General features: G+C 36.8%; 1 protein-coding gene across 2 annotated transcripts; it reads right to left on the bottom strand.

Annotated features, from left to right (window-relative positions):
* Positions 1 to 325: 325 nt before the first annotated feature.
* Sc5d (sterol-C5-desaturase) lies at positions 326 to 16,735 on the bottom strand. 2 transcript variants are annotated; one of them, XM_005328388.5, is made up of 6 exons: positions 16,583 to 16,735; positions 11,127 to 11,208; positions 9,839 to 10,056; positions 9,005 to 9,137; positions 6,438 to 6,538; positions 326 to 6,067 (listed from the first exon to the last, which is right to left on the bottom strand). In XM_005328388.5, the coding sequence occupies exons 3-6, from the start codon at positions 10,046 to 10,048 to the stop codon at positions 5,612 to 5,614; spliced, it is 900 nt and encodes a 299-aa protein (XP_005328445.1). In that variant the 5' UTR covers positions 10,049 to 10,056; positions 11,127 to 11,208; positions 16,583 to 16,735; the 3' UTR covers positions 326 to 5,611. The 2 variants fall into 2 exon arrangements, with proteins under 2 accessions (XP_005328445.1, XP_040141325.1); XM_040285391.2 differs by lacking the exon at positions 16,583 to 16,735 and adding an exon at positions 16,345 to 16,505.
* Between the last annotated feature and the right edge of the window lie 4,152 nt (positions 16,736 to 20,887).

The raw sequence follows: 20,887 nt of genomic DNA, 5'->3' as shown, positions 1-20,887 counted from the left end.
AAAAGAGTCGAACAGGTACATTGTAAAAGATGAAACATGAGAAAAGTTGCTTAAAATCATTAGTCACAAGAAAATGCAAATTTGACGATAATGGGACACTAGTTCATACCTACTAGAAGGGCTTAAAAACAAAGACTGACAAATTGTTAGTGAAAATATGGAGAAAATGAAATTCTAGTCATCAGTAGTGAGAATGTAAAATGGCACAACCACTTGGGAAAAGTTTAATAGTTTTTTAAAATAAAATTAAACATACATCTACCTTGTGACTCCAGAATTTTCATGCTTACCAGAAAGAAATGAAAAGACAGATTCATACAATGACTTGCACACAAATGCTTATAGCAGCTTTATTCATAACTCCAGATTGGAAATAACAAACATCCATCAACAGATAACCACACAATGGAATACTATTCAGTAATAAAAAGGCACAAATTACAGATATATACAACACCATGATTCTCAAAACATGGTAAACTAAAGAAACTAAATATAAGAGTACACACAGTTTTAATCAATTTAAATGAAACTCTAAATAAAACAGGAAAAATTAACTTCCAGTGATAGTAAGCAGATCAGTGGCTACCTAGGACTGGGGTGAGATTGATAGCAGAGGGAAATGAAGCCTTTTCTGATGAAGAAAGTCTTCTCTATCTTGATTGAGGTTGACATTAGAGTATAAATTTGTTCAAGCTAGTTGAATGGCACTGTTAAAATGAGTACACTTAATTGTATGTAAATTACACCGCCATTAAGTTGACCAAAAAGAAGAACTATCTTGACGAATATCAGACAGAAATCAGTATAGTAGCTGTCTTAATATTTGAATGTGCACGGTTTCTAGTTTTTTGTTTGGTAGCACATGTCAGGAGGCCAAGTTTTCATCTAAACATATGGCTGAATAAAATTATCACCTTAAAATGGAGGAAAATGTAACAAACGATGTTAAAAGTAAGAAAGAGCTTGTGGTACAAAGACTTTGAAGTCAAGTGACTAACTTCTGATACTGTTATGCTATTTTGTGACTAAGTATGGTTGAGTAATGAAAAGATGTCAAGGTACTTAGAAAAATATGTCAAGTCCCCAAGTCTTTTAGGGGATTAAATCAAAATATTAAATCTCTTACCAAATGTTTAAGAAATATAACTAGTATGTAAATGGTAGTGAATGTTTAGAATTTGAAGGTTAAATTATGAGTTAATCATGAAATGAGAATGCCATTTTTTAAAAAATATTTTTACTGAACTTACAATTTAATAAGATCTTCAAGTTGATCAAGATTTAAGGGGAAAAAATGTATGTATATTTTTGGCTGCACTGAGAATCAAACTCAGGACCTCATGTATGCTAGGAAAGCACTGAACTATACCCCAGCCCCAGAAAAAACTAAATTTTGCATGTATTTTTCTTTCCATACTGCCTTGACTGTAAAGCTGACATGTGATTTACATGCTTCCTTTCTTTCTTAAGAAATGTTTGCTTCTATTTTATCTCCACATCTTCTACACTAGCATTATGGTTTGAAGTAATGTGTTTTTAAAGTGAAATTACCTAGCATCAATAATCTAGATATTTTACCTCTTACAATTTCAATTTACAGTAGATACTGTATCAATTTTAACTTTACTCGTATGATTTTCTGAGACTCTTCTTTACTTCACCCTCCAATGTGCATCTATCTAGGCATTTTCCCCCTGCAATTTCTATTGAGAGCCTATCTGAGTTATAACAATAATCTGTACTTAGAAGGAAAAGCAATTAGCACAATTTACACATAGAGTAACCCGAGTGCCTCTAACTTAATCTCATTAGGTAGGCAGTGTTTTAATCCAACTCAGATGGAGAAATCAAGGTCATGCAGTCCAGAAGTGGGAGGGCCAGGACTTACGCATTCCCATTTGAATCCAAAATTCTTAGCAATAGTAACTCTGAGATGAAGTTCAATCATCCTCCTAGGTTTGCACTTTCTTGACATGATCAAACAGAATCTCGAAGGATTCTTTTGTATCCAGAGCATCGTGCCTACAGCTGGGTATGCAGGTTCATTTGACCTCCGAATCAGTACTTGTATTACTGATTCACATGTGGTCAGAATCTGGGGTACTGGTGGGTTTTGCCTGCTTCCAGGAGAAGGCTATTACTTTCAAGGGAAACAAAGGAGCCTTCCTTTGATACAGGGACTGTCATTGACCCTGTCATTGACCCTGCTTGCTTTACGCTGTCCCTTTTGGCTCCCCCAGGGTACTTAACAATTGTCAGCTAATGAATAAATGAGAAACAATTTGTTGGGTAAAAAAGGAACATCAGAACAGATTAAATATTTGCATTGAGTACAGTGCTTAGCACATTTATGTGCCTCAAAGGGAACAACATTTTCACTTTTCATCAATAGATACAGCAAAGTATTCCTCGACTCTTAGGCATTTTGTGAGAATGGTTTAATGCAAAGATGACTCAGATAGTCTCTACTTTCAAGTAATGTGTGGCCCCAAATAAGGTGCATGTGATAATAAAAGGTGATAGGAAACAGAAAGTGCTGAAATAAGACTGCTAGTCAAGTGTTTTGGGTTTGAAGATAGGAAAGACAAGAAAAGAAACTTCTTTCCCCTTGCCTTAAGCATTTCTTGCTGCTTTAACAAAATAACTTAGACTAGGTCATTTATAATTAGAAATTTATTTCACAGTTCTAGAGGCTGAGAAGTCCAAGATTAAGGTGCTGGGGTCAGCATCTGGCCGGGTTGTGGTGTTGCCATGATGGTGCTTTGTTGCTGCATCCTCCAGCAGGGGACAAATATCATGTCCTCACATCATTTGAGCAAAAGGGATGAAGAGTTCCCTTACACCTCTTTTAAAAGGTCAGTAATCCCACTCATGAAGGCAAGACCTTATCTCCTAAAGGCCCTACCTCTTAATAGCATCATATTGGTGAGTAAGTATGAATTTTAGGGGACTTGTTCAGATCCGTAGCACTCCTCAAGCTGGTTCATGTCTATGGATACCTTTTTTCATGCTCTCTCTGGCAATCTCATGATTTCAAACTTTTCTACCTGGGTTAACCCCAAATCTCTCTCCTGAGTTTCTCCCAGACATCTTCTAAAACTAACCTACTTGTATGAATCAAAAGCTGAACTCACAATTCTCTCCCCACTCTGTCCCTTCTAGAAGATTGGAGGAAAAAGAAACATGAGAGAAGGGATAACAAGTAGGAGATTCACAGCATTTGACCTTACCAGGGAGGAAGATGAAGACTCAGAAAATGTCTCCAGGCTTTTAAAATGTATTCTCACATCTCCAACCACTTTCCAGTTTCTCCCATAAAAGAAGAAAATGTAACCTTGCTTTTCCCTTTCTGTCCTATAACTAGAAAAGGTTTCAAAGTCAAGGAAAAAAGGGCTTTCACTTGCTGTTCTTACAGAGAAGAATTTAGATACAACATTCTCTCAATTCCTCTAATAGAGAATAGGAGAATGTGGCAGAGTGCATAAAAGTTAGAACTCCTCTTGCCATAAATGATGTCCTTTCCTATCTACTAAGCAACACAGGAATAAAAAGCTAGAGGAAATTTTAACACTCATATTGGAGGTATGGAATTAAAGATGTTAAGACAGCCAGTGCACGGAGATACTTTTGAGTTCATTTGCCATTTTGACAACTTTATTTCCTCACAAAGAGGGTTATAAACTACATGGATATGGCAAACCAGCTAAATGTTCAAAAAACTGGCTTTCCCTTCCTCCCAGAAAATAGCTGCACATATTTCCACACATCCCTTTCAGTGAGGTAACCATAGGACAGTTGGGTTCAAAGAATGTGGTCAGAAAGGATACACACCACTTGTAGGCCTGACCCAGAGAAACTGCCCATGAGCAAACATTTCCTTCCCTCCTCCCATGTGCCCCTTCAATAAAGAGGGCTCTACAGACTGAGAAAAAGCAAGCCACCAAGGAAGCTGCCCCCTGACCAGAAACATCCCATGGGACTTAACATGAGCAAGGAATAAATTTAAGACACTTAAGACCCAGCTAAAGTAGCTTTTCTAGAGTTTATTCCTTGCTCATGTTAAGTGTCCTCATGTCAAATACTCATGACCATGCCTGGTAAAGAAGAAAACTCAATGCATATTATCTGTCACTATTATTAGGAAACAAATGACTTCTTAATTTCCTTCTTTTTCTTGGGCAAGGTGCAGCACTGTGGTGGGGTTGGGAATTAGTGAGAAGCACTCAGGTGATTCTCTGTTATAAAATGCTAATTGGTACAGTGAAGTAACACGGCATTTTACCAATGTAACAATAAAAGACATTTTCTTCTGGATCCCAGGCATTAAATTTTATGACTGGTCTCTTGCTAAAACACCCAAATCTAATAAAGATGTGAAATATCTCTCATTGACACTGAACATCTAGAATGTTCTAAAATAGCTTTAACAATCCACATCAACTATGTGGTTTCAAATTGACACAAATTTTGCATAGAGCATATTTTGTGCTATTACAGTATTTAACTGATACAGTTTAATAATAGGATGATCAACTTTTATTGATTGATAAACAGCTAGTAGAATGCCTTTACAAAACATGTTTTTCCAATATATTTATGTTACAATACACACATTTCTTTATGAAAGTATTTGTTAAGCCTTTTTGCAGAGGCAATGGGGGAAAGTAGAGAAATAGGAGAATCAGATTTCAAAACAAATCTTCAGAAGAAGACCTAAATATTTGGCAATTACTTCCTTTTATAAACAATGATGGATTTGTAACTTTGAAACATATCAAAAGTGCAGTGCATAAATTTTATTTTAAAAAATCAGTAGTGCCAAATATATTACTTTGGCATCAAATTTCTCTAACCATATTCAGCTTCCATTTTTTATACTTATTAAATAATGTTTTTAAATGAGAAGCATCAATTTCTCTAGCTAAATAATCCCATATCTGGATTAAATCATGGTAGAATTGATTTTTTTAAAAATTTCCATTTATTTATTCATCAGTATAATGGACTATTTGACAGTGTCCCAGAAAATGAGGCTCCTATGTATAGGAAGATAATCATTTTATTATATCTGCCATTAAATTATTGACATAGCTATCTAATATATCAAATTTTCTTTTTCACACTGACATTTCCACTTGAACAAAGTCCTATGAATATTCATTATCATACCAACACTGAAGACTTAACCATTCCTGGAACAAGGAACCATCTTTATATTAGTATTTTTTGGTTATGGTGCTTAGCCTTGTATTATTAAGCACAATGAATTTTTCTTAATGAATACAGGTGGATTAAGGCAAAAGGATATAGCCTATTCCCCTTAGTAGTATATTTTCTATCTTATTTAGAATTGTTCTTGAGGCTAATCAAACTACAGATCTGCTGGCTGCAAAGACAAAAATTGTCCCCTGGGCCAGCATCTTGTATTTTAAGCATGAGACTCTAATCTTGATGGTCACACCATCTTTCTTTGACCTACTTTTGTCACCATTCCTTAGCCGAACACACAATGCTGATTTTCAAATGATACCAATTACTTGCTGTGTATCTTGGCTGTGTGTAGATTATTTTTCCTTATTAAAAATATTTAAGAATAATTGGGCAATAATTACTTAGTCTTTGTAAATTCTCCATTGCATAATTTTTCATTTTTACAACCATTTTCTGTAGGGCTGTTGCATTTTTCTTCTGCCATCTTCTTCACATAACTAAGTGGTCCTTTCCCCTCAAAGGAGGAAGGGTTTTTGAATGAACCTCCAATTCTATCCCAAAGTGTGAAGTACTGTCCATAGTTATAGTCAAAGAACATGTGGTGGTCTGTATGATGTGCTGAGCCATTAATAAATGGCTTTAAAATCTGGGGGACACGAAAATCACCATCATGAATGGAAATGGTCCAGATATTAACCAAGATGTACAAACCTAAGTAAACCACTTTGTGTAACGGAAAGATAAAAGGGTATATATGGTAAGGTAGACTCTGAAGGAAGCCATCCACTGGGTGAAAAGCGTGACTTGCAAATGGAGTGGGGATCTTCCAAATGTGATGAGGTTTATGGATACGCTAAGGAAGAAAAGGTCACAATCAGCACCAAGAACTTCAACCCTGCCACAGTCAATTCAGCTTTTCACACTCACATTATAGAAATGATCTCACTAAAAAAATCCCTTTGAAATTAGCAAAATACTTTATAAAAATGCCTGCTTCTTTCTTTACCCCAAAACTAAAATTTTAAGACAGCCCTCATAAAGAAGGCCTTCTTAAAGTGAAACTCATAAAAAAATTAACAAAGTGTATAGGGTACTGGTTATGAGTATGGCTACTAAGAAATTAATACAGTGAGAGGAAATTCTTGGAAATAGAGAACAGAATTCATGATCATACATGCCAAAATGGGTAGTATTTTTTCTCTTTCCCCTTCCAATGACTCTACCTTGTATACAAGTCTATGATGAAGGCCTCTGTGAATCCAGTAGATCAGCATATCGGTGAAAAAGAGGAAGGAGATGACACTGACAATGAGGTGAAACCAACCTAGGAGAGATGGCAGGCACAGGAGAATCAAGATGCGGCTCCTAGGACTAGAGTTCACTTTGTACCTGCCCACGTGAGTGCAAAATGGGATCCTAGACTCAAACATTACAAACTCTTTCAGCTAACTTCATATGTTATCATCTCCCTTCACTCTCTGAAAGCTGGTCATTTCCTTATTTCCATCTCATAAGAGCTTGAAATGTCTTACCTTTAATTGATATCTTTTTTAAAATTCTTTTTTTAAACTGATATACAACATAAAAATTGAACATATTAATTTCTTAATTAAACTATAAAGATATGTATCATGAAACAGAAAAGACATTCCTAAAGGCTGGGCACACAGTGGCACCCATCTGTAATCCAAGTGGCTTGGGAGGCTGAGAATGGAGGATTATAAATTCAAGCAACTTAGCAAGATCCTGTCTCAAAATAAAAAATAAAAAGGGCTGGGGATGTGCCTCAGTGGTTAAGTGCCCCTGGGTTCAATCCCTAATACCCTCCACCCCACAAAAAAAGATATTCCTAAGACACTTTTATTTAAACCTGAAAATAATGCTACTAATGCTACTTACCCATTTTCCTTCAGGTTAACCTATATAAAATACATCCTTATATAGTACTTTCCTGCATAGAACTTTATTTTTACTAAATCCCTTAAATCTAGCATTTATTCCATAACCCAACCCTTTCTGATCTTTCCAACCTCGTCATTCCTCATTATTTGTGCATTTCTGCTCTAACCAGGCTGGTTTACTCCATTTCCTCCCAATGTCTTACCTCTATACCTTTATTCACACTGTCCACAAGTTTAAAATGCTCTCTATCCTTCTATTTTTGTTCACATTTGTTTTTGTTTTTCAAGGCCCAGCCAACTCATCAACTTAGGGCATCATTTTTGTTGCCTCCTCTATATAACTATAATCACTTACGTTGACAGCAAGGCTCTGGTGCCAGTAAGCTTGAGTTCAAGCCTCAGGTCCATCTCCTCTTTATGAGTAACCTAGGCAAGTTACTGAAACTGTGCGTATCTAAATCACTCACCTATAAAAGGAGCTTAATAATAGTACCTATCTCAGAACTGTTGTAGAAAAAAATGGATTGATGCACGTGAAGAGCTGAGAACTGTCACTGGCACATATAAATGCTCAATAAATACTGTTATTCTTACTTTCTATATACTAGGTAACAGAAATTTATCTTTTTCTTTTATAATCACAGTGCTAGGGATTGAATCTAGGGCCTTGTACATACTAGGTAAGCACTTTACCACTGAACTACATCTCTAGTCCCAGAAATGTATCTTTTTTTAAAAAAATTTATTTTTTAGTTGTAATTGGACCCAATACCTTTATTTTACTTATTTATTTTTATGTGCTGCTGAGGATCGAACCCAGGGCCTCGCCTGTGCTAGGCAAGCGCTCTACCACTGAGCCACAACCCCAGCCCCATCTAGTCCCAGAAATGTATCTTGATGAAATAATTTCAAAATTTTCACAAAAGTTTAATCACATGAGACTGCTTGTAACACAACAACAAAAAGTGACATTTAAAGGTCTAACAATTAGGGATCAACTAATAATGACGGACATCTATACAAGTAAATATTATGATATTTATATGCTTTGATATGAAAATATGGCTATATTTATTAAGAGGAAAAATATCAGGGTGCAAACCAGTATGTGTTTTTACATTGTAAATAATGAAGCATACATGGGATTGGGATTGTGGCTTAGTGGTAGAGCGCTCGCCTAGCAAGTGTGAGGCCCTGGGTTCGATCCTCAGCACTACATAAAAATAAATAAAGGTATTGTGTCCAACTACAACTAAAAAATAAAAATAATGCACACACAGAGCCAGGCACGGTGGCGTATGCCTATAATCCCAGTAGCTTGGCAGGCTGAGACAGAAGGATCACTAGGCTCAAAGTCAGCCTCAGCAATAGTGAGGTGCTAAACAACTCATTGAGCCCATCTCTAAATAAAATACAAAATAGGGCTGGGGATGTGGCTCAGTGGTTGAGTGCCCCTGAGTTCAATCCCTGGTACAAAAAAAAAAAAAAAAAAAGCATACAGAAAAGTGAAAGGAGATATATCAAAAGATTTTTAGTTTCTCAGTAGTAGCAGGATTCTTAAAAAAATTCTTAAAAATCTGTATTTTTTTATTTTCAGTAACTTCCATGTACTACTTGAGTTACTTTTTTAGAAGTTTAAATTCAATAATGATAAACAGAAAACAGAGCAAGGGACTATCTCTGATCACTCCAGTCTTCCCCCAGGCACAATTTCATCTACAACAGACTTTGGTTGATAGATAAAATGAAAGAAATGCACATAAGTGTCAGACATGAATGCATAAAAACAAAAGTCAAAATAGAACAATTTAAAAGGAGGAGAAAAAGAGACAGTAATGGTTTTTTAAAGAAACCAACTTGTGCTCCTAACTCTCATCTTATTTACTTACCACTTGGAAACTCTCCTATGTTGTCATATAATTTGCTGTAACCTCTCAACTCTAGCAGGAACAATGCAACAGTGGGGATACTTATCCAGGGTAATGACTGTACAGTGAACTTAATCTCTCGATACACTTGATTCTGAAAATGAAATTCCCAATACTTAAAAAGTCACAAAAATCTACATTCAACAAACTGACATAAAATTGTTTTGGATTGGATTTTTAAACACTATTTTATATTAAACAGCTTACCTCTAAACTGTTTCTATAAAACTTTTAATACACAGTAATAGATGCGTAAGAAAAACATTCCTTTTATCCTAAGCAGATACAGTAAATATCTTAAATTCTGAAACCTTTTCTCCTTCCCACAAAATCTGACCTCCATCTCCAACCCTTCCTATATATTAAAAAAAAAATTAAGTGCTTGAAGTTACTAACAAATAACTGAAGTATAAAAATGATTATAAACAACTCTAAAACTATATTTTGACTCCCCTGACTAAAGAAAAACATGATAAAAACATATTTCAGTTTGTGAAAGCCCAATACTAAAATAATTACCTAAATGAAGACATTTTTTCATCAATATTAGCAAATCCTCATTTATGTATCAAGAAAGATAAGATACTAGGTTTATTGTTAAAAAATCAGATTCTCATGTTTGTTTAAATTAGGGAAGGAAGGGATTAACCCTCACAAAAAATATCTAACTTTTTTTGGAGGATGGTTTCAAAAAATTTATTTAAGGTTACATATACCCAGAAAAATCTTACTCATACACAATATTGTTATTTTTACTTTAACAGTAGCTAGAAAATAGGTAAGAAGGTCTCTTACCTTTAAAAACTGTGGATGCTTCATTAATGAATGATCATATACAAAATAATAGCTCAATGTGGCACAGAAGAAATAAAGGATATAAGCGCCAAGATTTGTCACAATCAGGAGACTAATAGTTTGTCGGAAGATGTCATCCTCTGGCCATCTGGCTGGATATACGTATGGTGTAAAAAAATAATAATCTGCGGCACTGAGAACAAGGTCCATCTTAGCCCCTAAAGGAAAATGTGCAAAATTACTTGGCATGTCTACATTTCAAAAAAAACTATACAGGAAGTTCCCAATTTAAGGAAAACCAAACATAATACAAGCCGGCTACTGTCGGCCCCCCCTAAAATGTCATCTTTAGTGCTAGGAGGAAACTGAAATAGCAGCTCTAGTCCAACCTCTTTTCATATTCTACCCAGGGATACCAGCTAGAGAAACTGAGGCCCAGGAAGCTTTTTCTCTAAGGCGATCAAGCTGACAAATGGCAGCTCTAATTCTAGATCAGCTCTAATTTTACTTTGGGATTCTTTCCTACTACATACTACAGTAATGTAGCAAGTTAGAAAGATGGATACACAGTGTACTAGTACTCAAATGTGACTCCTTTAGCTACAATTTTCAGCTGCATCTCTCTGCTTCCAGGACTCAAATCTAAAGATTTTTATTTCAGTCCTGAGACCAAAAATAAATTCCCTAAAAGGTTTCTATATTGCCACCACAACCATATAATTCAAAGACCACCTGTTCTTGTGACACAAGGAAAGAAACTCCCAATTACAGAACAGAGGGAGAAGTATTTTTGCTGTTAAGAACTTGATTACCATTTATTTCTCTCTCTTGTCAATAGTCTAGGTTAGGAATTGGCAAACAGTGGCCCAGGGGCCAAATCTGGTTCTGTTTTTTATTTAAATAACAACAAAACAAAGTTTTACTGGAATACAGGTACACCTAGATATTTATATATCATCTATCATCCCTGACTACTTTTCTAGTATAAGGTGGGTTGAGTAATTGCAACAGAGACAAGGCCAAAGATATTTACTCTATAGCCCTTTACAGAAAAAGCTTATCAACCCCTATTATGGATTTTTATACTTTAGCAAAATTTTAGTCAATTCAGCAAATACTTAAGTGTACTCTCTACTCATGGTCCTAATATAATACCATAAGCAACATTATGGTCAGCTCTTGTGATCTGACCATGGAACCTTTCACCTGGGACCCACTCACTCATTTTCGATTTTTTGATATTTTCACATGCAATTAAAATCTAATGTAACAAAACAACAAAAAGTACCAGCAATCGAAACAGTGCACTAAGACACAACAGGAACCTCAATCAGCTGGAGTCAGGAGTTGTCATCAAATGAGTGCAGAACCTAAAACAAAAACAAAACAACCTTTTGTTTTTCAGAGCTTTTCAGACTTTGAAATTATGATTAAGCCTGTATTGAGTAAAGTTCTACAAGCAGAAGAACTAAGCTGAGAAACATGCATTTGTGATCCTGATACACTCTGCTTAAATTGCCTTCCATAGGGTTGTGCTATTCTGTAAATTCTTAAACAACAGAGAATGGTCCCTGCATCTCTTAAACTCACCATCAGAGGATATCCTCAAACTTTTGGATATTCATCAATTTAATAGGTAAGAATGACTACCTTAGTGAATATCTAATTTACCTTATTATGAGTGAGGCTAAGCTTCATTTAACATATTTAGAGTAATTTGGGTTTTTTTTTAACTATAATCTGTATCCTGTACTCATTTTCTCACTGGGATTTTTATTCTCTTTGTAAAAATAAAATTTTAAAATTTTATTAGGGAGTTTAGCCTTTTGCTTATGATATAAATTGCAAACATTTTTTCTTATTCTGTCAGGGAAAGAAATTTTTAATTAACAACAAATGCTAAACATTAACATATATCCATCACATATGCCACTGTTAATTCAAAAAAAGCAATTAAATGCCAAACACTATACCAGGTAATGAGCAGAGGATAATTAAAAAGGTATGGTCAAAATCATTCTTAAAAGTAAGGCCAGGCACAGTGGTACACTCCTGTAATCCCAGCAGCTTGGGAGGTTGAGGCAGGAGGATCACAAGTTAAAAGCCAGCCTCAGCAAAAGTAAGGTGTTAATCAACTCAGCGAAACCCTGTATCTAAATAAAATACAAAGTAGGGCTGGGGATGTGGTCAGTGGTCAAGTGCCCCTGTGTTCAACCCCCAGTACCCCCCAAAAAAGTAAGGCAAATGCAGAAACAAATTACACCAATAAGACAAGTTCTACAATAAAGTATATATCTATAAATGTGTATACATATAAATTATATGAAAGTAGAAAACACAACAATCTCCCTTGGCTTATATAATAAAAGGCTTCACAGTGAATGTGACATTAAATTTGGGCTTGAAAGATATCACCAGAAAGAATAGATTGGGGAAGCCATTCCAAATAAATTTAACAATTGAAATGGTAGTAAGGGGCATGGTACATTCATGGCTCATTGGATGTGGTGGGTAGGTGTCAAACAGTGTAATAAGGGTGAAGCAGAAGGAAAAAGACATTATGGGATAAACCTAATGTCTGGTTGGTGTTAAACTAAGAAGGGATCTGTTACCACGCTAAGAAATTTGAACTTTCTCTGACACATAATGCAGAGGCCATGGTACAGAATTCTGAGGTGTAATCAGACCCATATTTCATAACGATCATTCCATGAGGAAAATGAAATATTGATGAGAATCAGAGAAACTCATTTGGTTGTTCCTGTGCTAGACTATCTGATGACAGTATAGACTCAGATATGGTCATATTCAAAGATTTTAGCATGCAAAAAAATCCAGAGGCTGGGCATGGTGGCACACACTTGTAATTGCAGATACTCAGGAGTCGGAGGCAAGAGAACTGCAAGTTTGAGGCTAGCCCGGGCAACTTAGCAAGACTCTGTCTCAAAGCAAGATTTAAAAAGAAAAGTGCTGGTGATGTAGCTCAGTGGTAGAACATTGCATAGCAAGCATTAGGCCCTAGATTCAACCTCCAGTATGGGGGCAGGGATCCACAGGAGATGGATAACTCTGAGACACTGGTATGTGAAAGGGAAAAAATTCTAGGATAACTAAAAAATTTTGACTTGCCAGGGTGGATGGTGGTGTCATTATAACCCAAATAGTAAACACTGGAGAGCTAGTAGATTCAGGTAGGTAGGAATAGGGTTTGAGCAAGGAATGATGGGCTCAGTTTGGGTCTTAAATCTAATTGCCTGGGCTTCTAAATATGAGTAACAGGCCATGTTAAATATGAACTGAGGTTCAAAAGTGAGCTGAGTATTTGTTAAGCAGTTAAAGTCATATCCTTCTAAGGAGACAGTACAACAGAGGAAGTACCCTAAATACTAATGATACCAGGGAACTTGAAAAGGATATTGGTACACCACTAAAGGATGGTAAGACTTGATGCACTCAACCACATATTATATACAGATGCTCCTCAGGGTGATATGCCAATAAATCTATAGTAAGTTGAAAATATTGTAAACTGAAAATTAATTTCACACACCTAACCTACTCAGATTAGTGACACAACATACTGAGAAGGATGGCTGCTTCTCCTCACAGTGGCATGACCAACTGAGATCTGCAGCTCACAGCCACTGCCAAGTATTGCAACAGTACATTCTGTGTATCATGAACCAGGGAAAAGATCAAAATTTGAAGTTCAAAGAAAATTTCTACTAAAGGTAAATCTTTCTCATACCATTCCAAAGCTGAAAAGTCCTAAGTCGATCCATCATTAAGTTGGGAACTGCCTGTAGTGCCAATATCACTAATTCAATTCAGTACTTGAAACAGTTTGGTGCAGTCAAAAAGAACTCAAACCCTATCTTCTTCAGTCAATTTAAAAATAAGATATAAGATATCAATTCTTAAGTTTAAAAATCTTTCATTTCGGTTTTACCTGAAGAACATGCCAAAGGTTAATATGTAATTACCTATACATGATTATTCTGACAATAAACCAGTGCCTGGGAGGAGGAATTGTCCCTATCCACTTGGAGGCAGTTTGGATACTGTGAAGTTAAACCTAATTTAAGTGATTTTAGAATTTTGGTTTCAATCAATTCTGTTTATTGACTGTGGTAAATGGGCAACTACAAATACTTTGCTGTAATTTCTGAAATTTAACACACAAAATCTTCTGATGGTGAGATGATCTCAAAACAGCAATTAAATTTTGAAGTCAAATTATATTCCAACACATATCTGTAAAATGAAGATAACATATCTATGTTATAGAATTGTTCTAAGGTTTAGTGATTATGTAGTCTTTTTTTTTTGGTTGCGGGGGGGATACTGGGAATTGAACTCAGGGGCACTCAACCACTGAGCCACATCCCCAGCCCTATTTTGTATTTTATTTAGAGACAGGTCTCACTGAGTTGCTTATCACCTTGCTGTTGCTAAATGTGGCTTTGAACTATCAATCCTCCTGCCTCAGCTTCTGGAGCTGGTGGGATTACAGGTATGCACAACTGCGCCCTGCTATTACACAGTCTTTTTTTTTTTAATATTTTATTTTTTAGTTGTAGTTGGACACAGTACCTTTATTTTATTTATTTTTATGTGGTGCTGAGAGGCAGGTAATTCTATAATCACTAGAAACTTAAAGAGAAGTTACAGTAATATAAACATAGGTAACCTCCAAGGTGGTTTTGCCTAAAAACATGTGCTATGTGAGTGCTCTACCACTGAGCCACAACCACAGCCCTATTATGTAGTCTTCTAATACCACCTGACACTTGGTAAATACTTAACAAACAGGAGTCATGACTGTTATGATACAAAGCTGAGTAAAAATTAATTTAACATATGCAGAAAAAGGTGCCATTTGATTTTTCTTTGAAAAATAATAATAGCTAATGTTAACATTTACTATATACTAAGTAAGTACAATAAATGTTACAACCTTTTAAGAAACCCCAAGAGTTAGGTACTAGTATTATTCTTATTTTACAGATGAAGAATTTGGGCAGAAAAAATTCAAGTACCCTGCCCAAGATCACAGAATAAACAAATGCTGTAGCTAGGATTCAAACACAAGCAGTCTGATTACAAAGTCCAAAGTCCATGGGGGCTGGAGTTGTGGCTCAGTGGTAGAGCACTTGCCTAGCACCTGTGAGGGACTGGGTTCAATACTCAGCACCACATAAAAATAAATAATTAAATAAAGATATTGTGTCCATCTTTAACTAAAAAACAAAAGTCTTATTAATCTTTCTTCACCAGGATGCCAACTCTTTAATTCCTTATGTTTTTAAAATCCTCAGTAACTACAAGCTCATATAATTTTAAAGGGTTATACCCTCTGAAGTCAGGGGCTTCACTTAAGTACCACTCCTTGAAATACAAATTTTTACTAAATATTATTTTGCCTTTGCAGAAACAAACAAAACTCCTTTTCTTAAAACACAATTATCAATAAAACCCTATTAGGCCTAGAATAACTAAGTGTATTATTACCTTTTTGCTTAACTTTGTAAATATTGGTAATAATAGCAAACATGTATTGAGACCCAGATATTATTTTAAGTACTTTTTTTTTTTTTTTTGGTATAACCTCATCTAATTTTCACAATTCTATGAGGCAGGTAATTCTATAATCTCCACTTTACAGACAGGAAATTGAGGTCAGGAATACTTAAATACCTTTTTTTCAGTAATAAGTAGCAGCTATGATGTACATTCCATAGCCTAGTCTCTTAAGATGTTATAGATGTAGATGGGGAGTTTGGGGTACTACTCCATGCTAATTATATAACTTAACAGAAAAATACTCTATAAATGATCTAGGGCCACGTATTTATTATTTATTAGGTTTTATCACTAGAAACTTAAAGAGAAGTTATAGTAATATAAATATAGGTAACCTCCTAGGTGGTTTCCCCTAAAAACACCAGACTGCTACAAACTTTCCAGTTTGGTAACTTTCTCTGCAGAGGCAATGTTTTCCTTACCCATACCACCTCCAAATTTACTCTGCAGTAAACAAAGGGATGCCAGTATACAAGACTTTTTTACCATGTTAAAGTAACAGATTATGGAGTTCCCTTTCCTGTTCCCTTTTAATCTTCTCCATTTGGGGATGTTGTCCCTGCAATCTATTCCCTTCCAGTAACTGATAGATAACGACCAGTTTTTCAGCCGAATTTTTTTGACCCTTAAAAAGAAATTCCTTCCAAGAACGAAGGGAAATTCATCGAATACTAAAGCCTTAAAGAGTTCAGTGGCCAGACTTCCCTGGACAAGAGATCCACAATAAGCAACATAAAACACTGCACATTCTTCAAAGGTCGACCTTTGTTTTCTTCACGTCAAACCTCCTCCTCTACCCTGACACCCTCTCCTGGTGTCAATCTGGCCGCCACCCTTCTGGACACAGGGCCCAGCTTGCTTCCACTGGGCCCCGCTCTCGCCCCAGCATCACCCTCACACCTTAATTAAGGATGCCCAGCTACCTGCCAGTCTGTGCTACGTCAGCTTCACCGCTGGGAACTCAGCAGCTGCCCAGTGCCTGCCATTTAGGAGGCACTCAACAGATGCCTGCTTCGGGTCAAAGAAAAAGAAAGGTAGAGGCACACGTTCACGCTCCCCAACCCGGTCCCGGCTCGCAGGTTCTCGGCACCGCTCTTCTTCCTCCCGCCCCCGGCCCGCTCAGGTGTGTGCCGCCTCCTTCCGCCGCGCACTAGTGACTACCTGGAGAGTCCACACTGCTCCAGCCGCCGCCGCTTCCAGGATGCTGCGGCGGGCCAGCGTTGGGCAAGCGTCGGTAAGCGGACTCTGACGGGAGGAGCGGAACCGAGCCTACGCGCCAGGCAGAAGAAGCGGCCAGCCAATCAGGGGCCGGCGCCATAAGCTGATATGACGGCGGATCGCGCGACTTGGCAGCACGCAGCTTTCAGCGGTCACGTGGGCGCCGCGCGCCCGGCCACGCCCCCTCTCCTTCGGGTTGGTCCGGAGGGCGGTAACCGGAGTCCGACCCGGGGGTCCGTCTGGGGGTCGGAGGGTGGAGTTTCAGGTTTTGCGTGTGTTTGCTTCCTTGCTCTCCAACTGGCGCTGAGTCGTGCCAAGCAGGTTATGAAAACATTCCGAAAAATGAGGTTCTGCTTTGAGGGGATATGGGTGACATTTCCTTTGAAGTGAACGTCAGAGGCATTTTCCCACGAGCCGGAACGAGGCTCAAACGTCATTCAGTTGGTAATATTTTTCACCCTGGAGCGTGCCCTTTTATACTGCGTGAAATGGCTTGGAATCTGGCCGAACCGGTATACAGAGATGTTTAGATGCTGACAAGATGAGGATTAAAATAGAAGCTTTTCCATAGGCACAGATTGTTCAAAATTACTACAACTGTAGATCGATTTGGCCTTTATTGACGATTCATTAATCCGGGCAGCAGAAGATTCTGTAAAATAGTAAGAACTCCCACCAGCTGTAGAGAAGAGATTGGCTGGATACGTAGAAGAGAGCAGAATTAAGGAACAAAAAGACTGGTTTCAAAATTGCTTTCCGAACAGGGTTAACACAGAGGACTTGTCCTGTTGTCTCAGGCAAATAGGGTCCCTTCTGATTGGTTGCTGATTTTGTTTTGTGGAGGCCTAGCCCATTTCAAAGGTCAGTTTTAATATGTGGCGCTTAGCACTAGTGACTCCATTGTGGTTTAGTCAGGTTTTCTGGAATCTGGTGCAGAATCTTAGTCCCCCAAAATAACCTTCCATAAATTTCATTGAACAAAGTAAACCAAATCTTTAAATCTATAAAACATATAGACTCCCAGAGGTGTGGTTTGATGTGTGAGGTATGTCGTTTTAATTTTTGTGGCTATTAGCTTTTCCAAACGTGAATTGCAATGATTATGTTTACACATTCATCTCCCTGGGAGTTGCAACTTTAGTGACTCTCAAAGAAGTCTTCCAACTAGGCATTTCAGCATCATCTGGAAATTTGTTGGAAATGTAAATTCTCTGGGGTCACTCCAGCTCTAGATCAGAAATTCTGAGAAGACTCCTGTAAAATGTGTTTTTCACAAACTCTGAGTTATTCTGATGTTTGACGAACGTTTGAAAGCCACTGTTTTAGCAAACTTGACCAATCAGAACTGACTAGTTAGTCAGTTTTGCTCCCTCCAAAGTGATAAATTAGAAATCCTGTATTGTAGGAGATAACCAAACGATACCGGTCTTGAAAACCAGGATGGGGTCCTCATTCTCTGGATGTTGAAGAGTAAACACTTGAGGCAAGAGTAGAAAGAATTTTATTTAAGGGATAGAACAGAGAGAGAGACTCCTTCAGAGAGGAGGAAACCCAGAGCTGGTACCCAGGGGAGTTGGGTTGTCTTGCTCCTTTATAGATTTTGGGTTTTCTTTCTTTTCATGCCTGCCTGACCAAAAGGCAGGAAAAGAACTATCCAAGATGTGATTGCTTGTGTTGGAAAGTTTGATCCTTCCTCTCCCCTAGAGGTGTTAGCACCCATTTGATGATGAAGTGCTGTCTACCAATTTCTAATCTTTAATAATCAGCTACCTGTCCTTTGCCCTATCTCATAAATATGAGGAAGATAATTTCCACTTGCCTCGTACTTTTAAATCACATTTTTTCTCCCTTATTTCTCTTCTCATTTCATATCACAAATTTTGAAATTAAGATTTTTACATTTATTTCTAGGGAAAATATAAACATGGTTTAAAGAACATTTACCTAGTATAAGACTTCTACATTGGTGCCTGCTTTAGGATAAAGCCTGGTTAGGTGTGCCTTGAGTATCACAGATTATTAAGAAATATTTATTGTTGGTGGCACATGCTTGTAATTGCAGTTTAGGTTTGTCCATGAGGATTTTTTTCCCCTCTGTTAAATGTTATGGAAGGCATTGTTTTGAGTTTGAGCTCCTGCTACAAATCAAAATGGCATTCATGATACGTGCCGAATAGTCAAACAGAAACTTTAAAGAAGCAGGTAAAAACAAACCAGTTTTTCCAAAAAAGAGATTCACAGTAACCGTCAGAAAGAACTCAGTCAACCTGTTAGTAAAATTAAGTAATAATTCCTTCTACTTTAATCCTTCTAAAAGAAAAACCTGATTTTCACCAATCTGCTTTCTTCTATTGATGTTTCCTTGTTCTCGCTCATAAAAATCAGCTGTTCTGTCATGCCCAGGGAACATTCCTTCTGCTTAGAGAATAAAATGCTGCCTGATTCTAGAAATACATATAAAAACCCATTTGATGTTTAAATATAACTTGTAAATTTGACTTCTGACATTCCCTGTACTTTAATTAATTTCACATTTGAAAATAATGTTTCTTTTGAACAACATTGAGTCTAGATTCCTGCATGGAAATAATTGCCTGTAGCAATGTTGGCTGTTCCTTTCAGACAGAGCTTGGGCCCTCCAGTTTAGTGTAACCACCAGAGCCCTCACTGTCCTCCCATCTAAATTATGTTACTTTCCTTGGTACCCTAGGCATTTGTATGTTTTCCAACCCAGCATCTTGATACTGGGTGGGGCGGGAGCACCTTACATATGAAATAAATAACAGATACAAAGAATAAATGATAGAAAAGGATTTTAAAGGCAAAAAAATGACCCAACTTGCTTTTGGAAAGATTTTTTTTTCTGATAGTCAAACATAGAACATTAGACTAAATAAAATTAAAATGTCATAGGTGATATTTAAGTAATTAAGGTAATATACATAAAAATAATTTTTAAATTGCATTTCAGTCAATGCATTGTGCCAAACATTGGGAAAGAGAACTATTACCAAAATGACAAAGACACGCTCCCACCCTTAATGAGCCATGGTTTGTGGGAGAAATGGACATGTACCAATAGCTGTTGCTTATTACAAGGGCTGGAAATAATAACTGGTGGTATAAACGAAGAACACAGACAAGTGGCTATTAATTCTGATGGGAGAAATCAAGAAGGAACATAGTTTTGTTTTATAAAACTACTGGAATGAACACTTAAAATTTGCTTTGAGTATCAAAGATAATTAAGAAATATTTATTGTTGCTAATGGTGGCACAGTTATAATGCCTGTAATTGCAGCTACTTGGGAGGCTGAGACAGGACCCAGTTTGAGACCAGACTGAGCAATTTAGAGAGACCCTGTCTAAAATAAAATTTTTTAAAAGGCTGTGGATGTCCTTCAGTGATGAATGAAACCTCAAAAATGAGATGTCATAATCAAATTTCAAATATAAACACTTTGCAAAAGAAGAAATACAAATGGCCAACTAATATCTGAAAAAAAACATGTTCAACACAATAATTAGAGACATGCAAATCAAAACTACACAGAGATTTCATATCACATCAGAAAGGCAGTAATTAAGAATACAAACAATAATAAAAGCTGGAAGAGGTGAAAAAATGAACACTTTTACACTATTGGGATTGTAAATTAGAACAACCACTGTGGAAATGACTATGGAGATTCCTCAAAGACTAGGCATGAAGCCCCAGCTATACCACTCCTTAGTGTTTATCCTAAAGAACTAAAGTCAGTACATTATAGTGATACCTGCATAGAGTTCAGAATTCACAATAGCCAATCTATGGAACCAGTCTAGGTGTCGGTGTCCATCAACAGATGAATGGATAAATAAAATGTGGTATATATACACAATGACGTTTTTTAATATTTATTTTTTAAATTGTAGTTGGACATTATACCTTTATTTTATTTATTTATATGGTGCTGAGTATCGAACGCAGGGCCTCACACATACTAGGCATGTGCTCTACCACTGAGCCACAACCCCAGTCCCACAATGGCGTTTTATTCAGCCATAAAGCAAAGTGAAATTAATGTCATTTGCAGGAAAGTGGATGGAACATGAGAACATTATGTTAAGAAAAAAAATATCTAACTCAGAAGGTCAAAAGTCATGTGTTTCTCTCATAAGTGGAAGTTAGAGAGGAAAAAGGAAAAGAAAGGTAGGGTGAGGAGTCTCATGAAAATCAAACTAGAATAGAGGAAAAAGACCAGGAGG

Source organism: Ictidomys tridecemlineatus, chromosome 4 (genome assembly GCF_052094955.1).
Source record: "Ictidomys tridecemlineatus isolate mIctTri1 chromosome 4, mIctTri1.hap1, whole genome shotgun sequence".
Taxonomy (NCBI): domain Eukaryota; kingdom Metazoa; phylum Chordata; class Mammalia; order Rodentia; family Sciuridae; genus Ictidomys; species Ictidomys tridecemlineatus.
The sequence above is the reverse complement of the archived record's forward strand: the minus strand, read 5'-3'. Positions and strand labels throughout refer to the sequence as shown.

Coding starts and splice junctions, on each gene's coding strand:
- Sc5d (XM_005328388.5), bottom strand. CDS start 10,048: ATGGACCTTGTTCTCAGTGCCGCAGATTATTATTTTTTTACACCATAC. Junction 9,138..9,838: donor AGCATCCACAGTTTTTAAAG/GTAAGAGACCTT, acceptor TTTCATTTTCAG/AATCAAGTGTATCGAGAGAT. Junction 6,068..6,437: donor ATCATAGACTTGTATACAAG/GTAGAGTCATTG, acceptor TTTCTTCCTTAG/CGTATCCATAAACCTCATCA.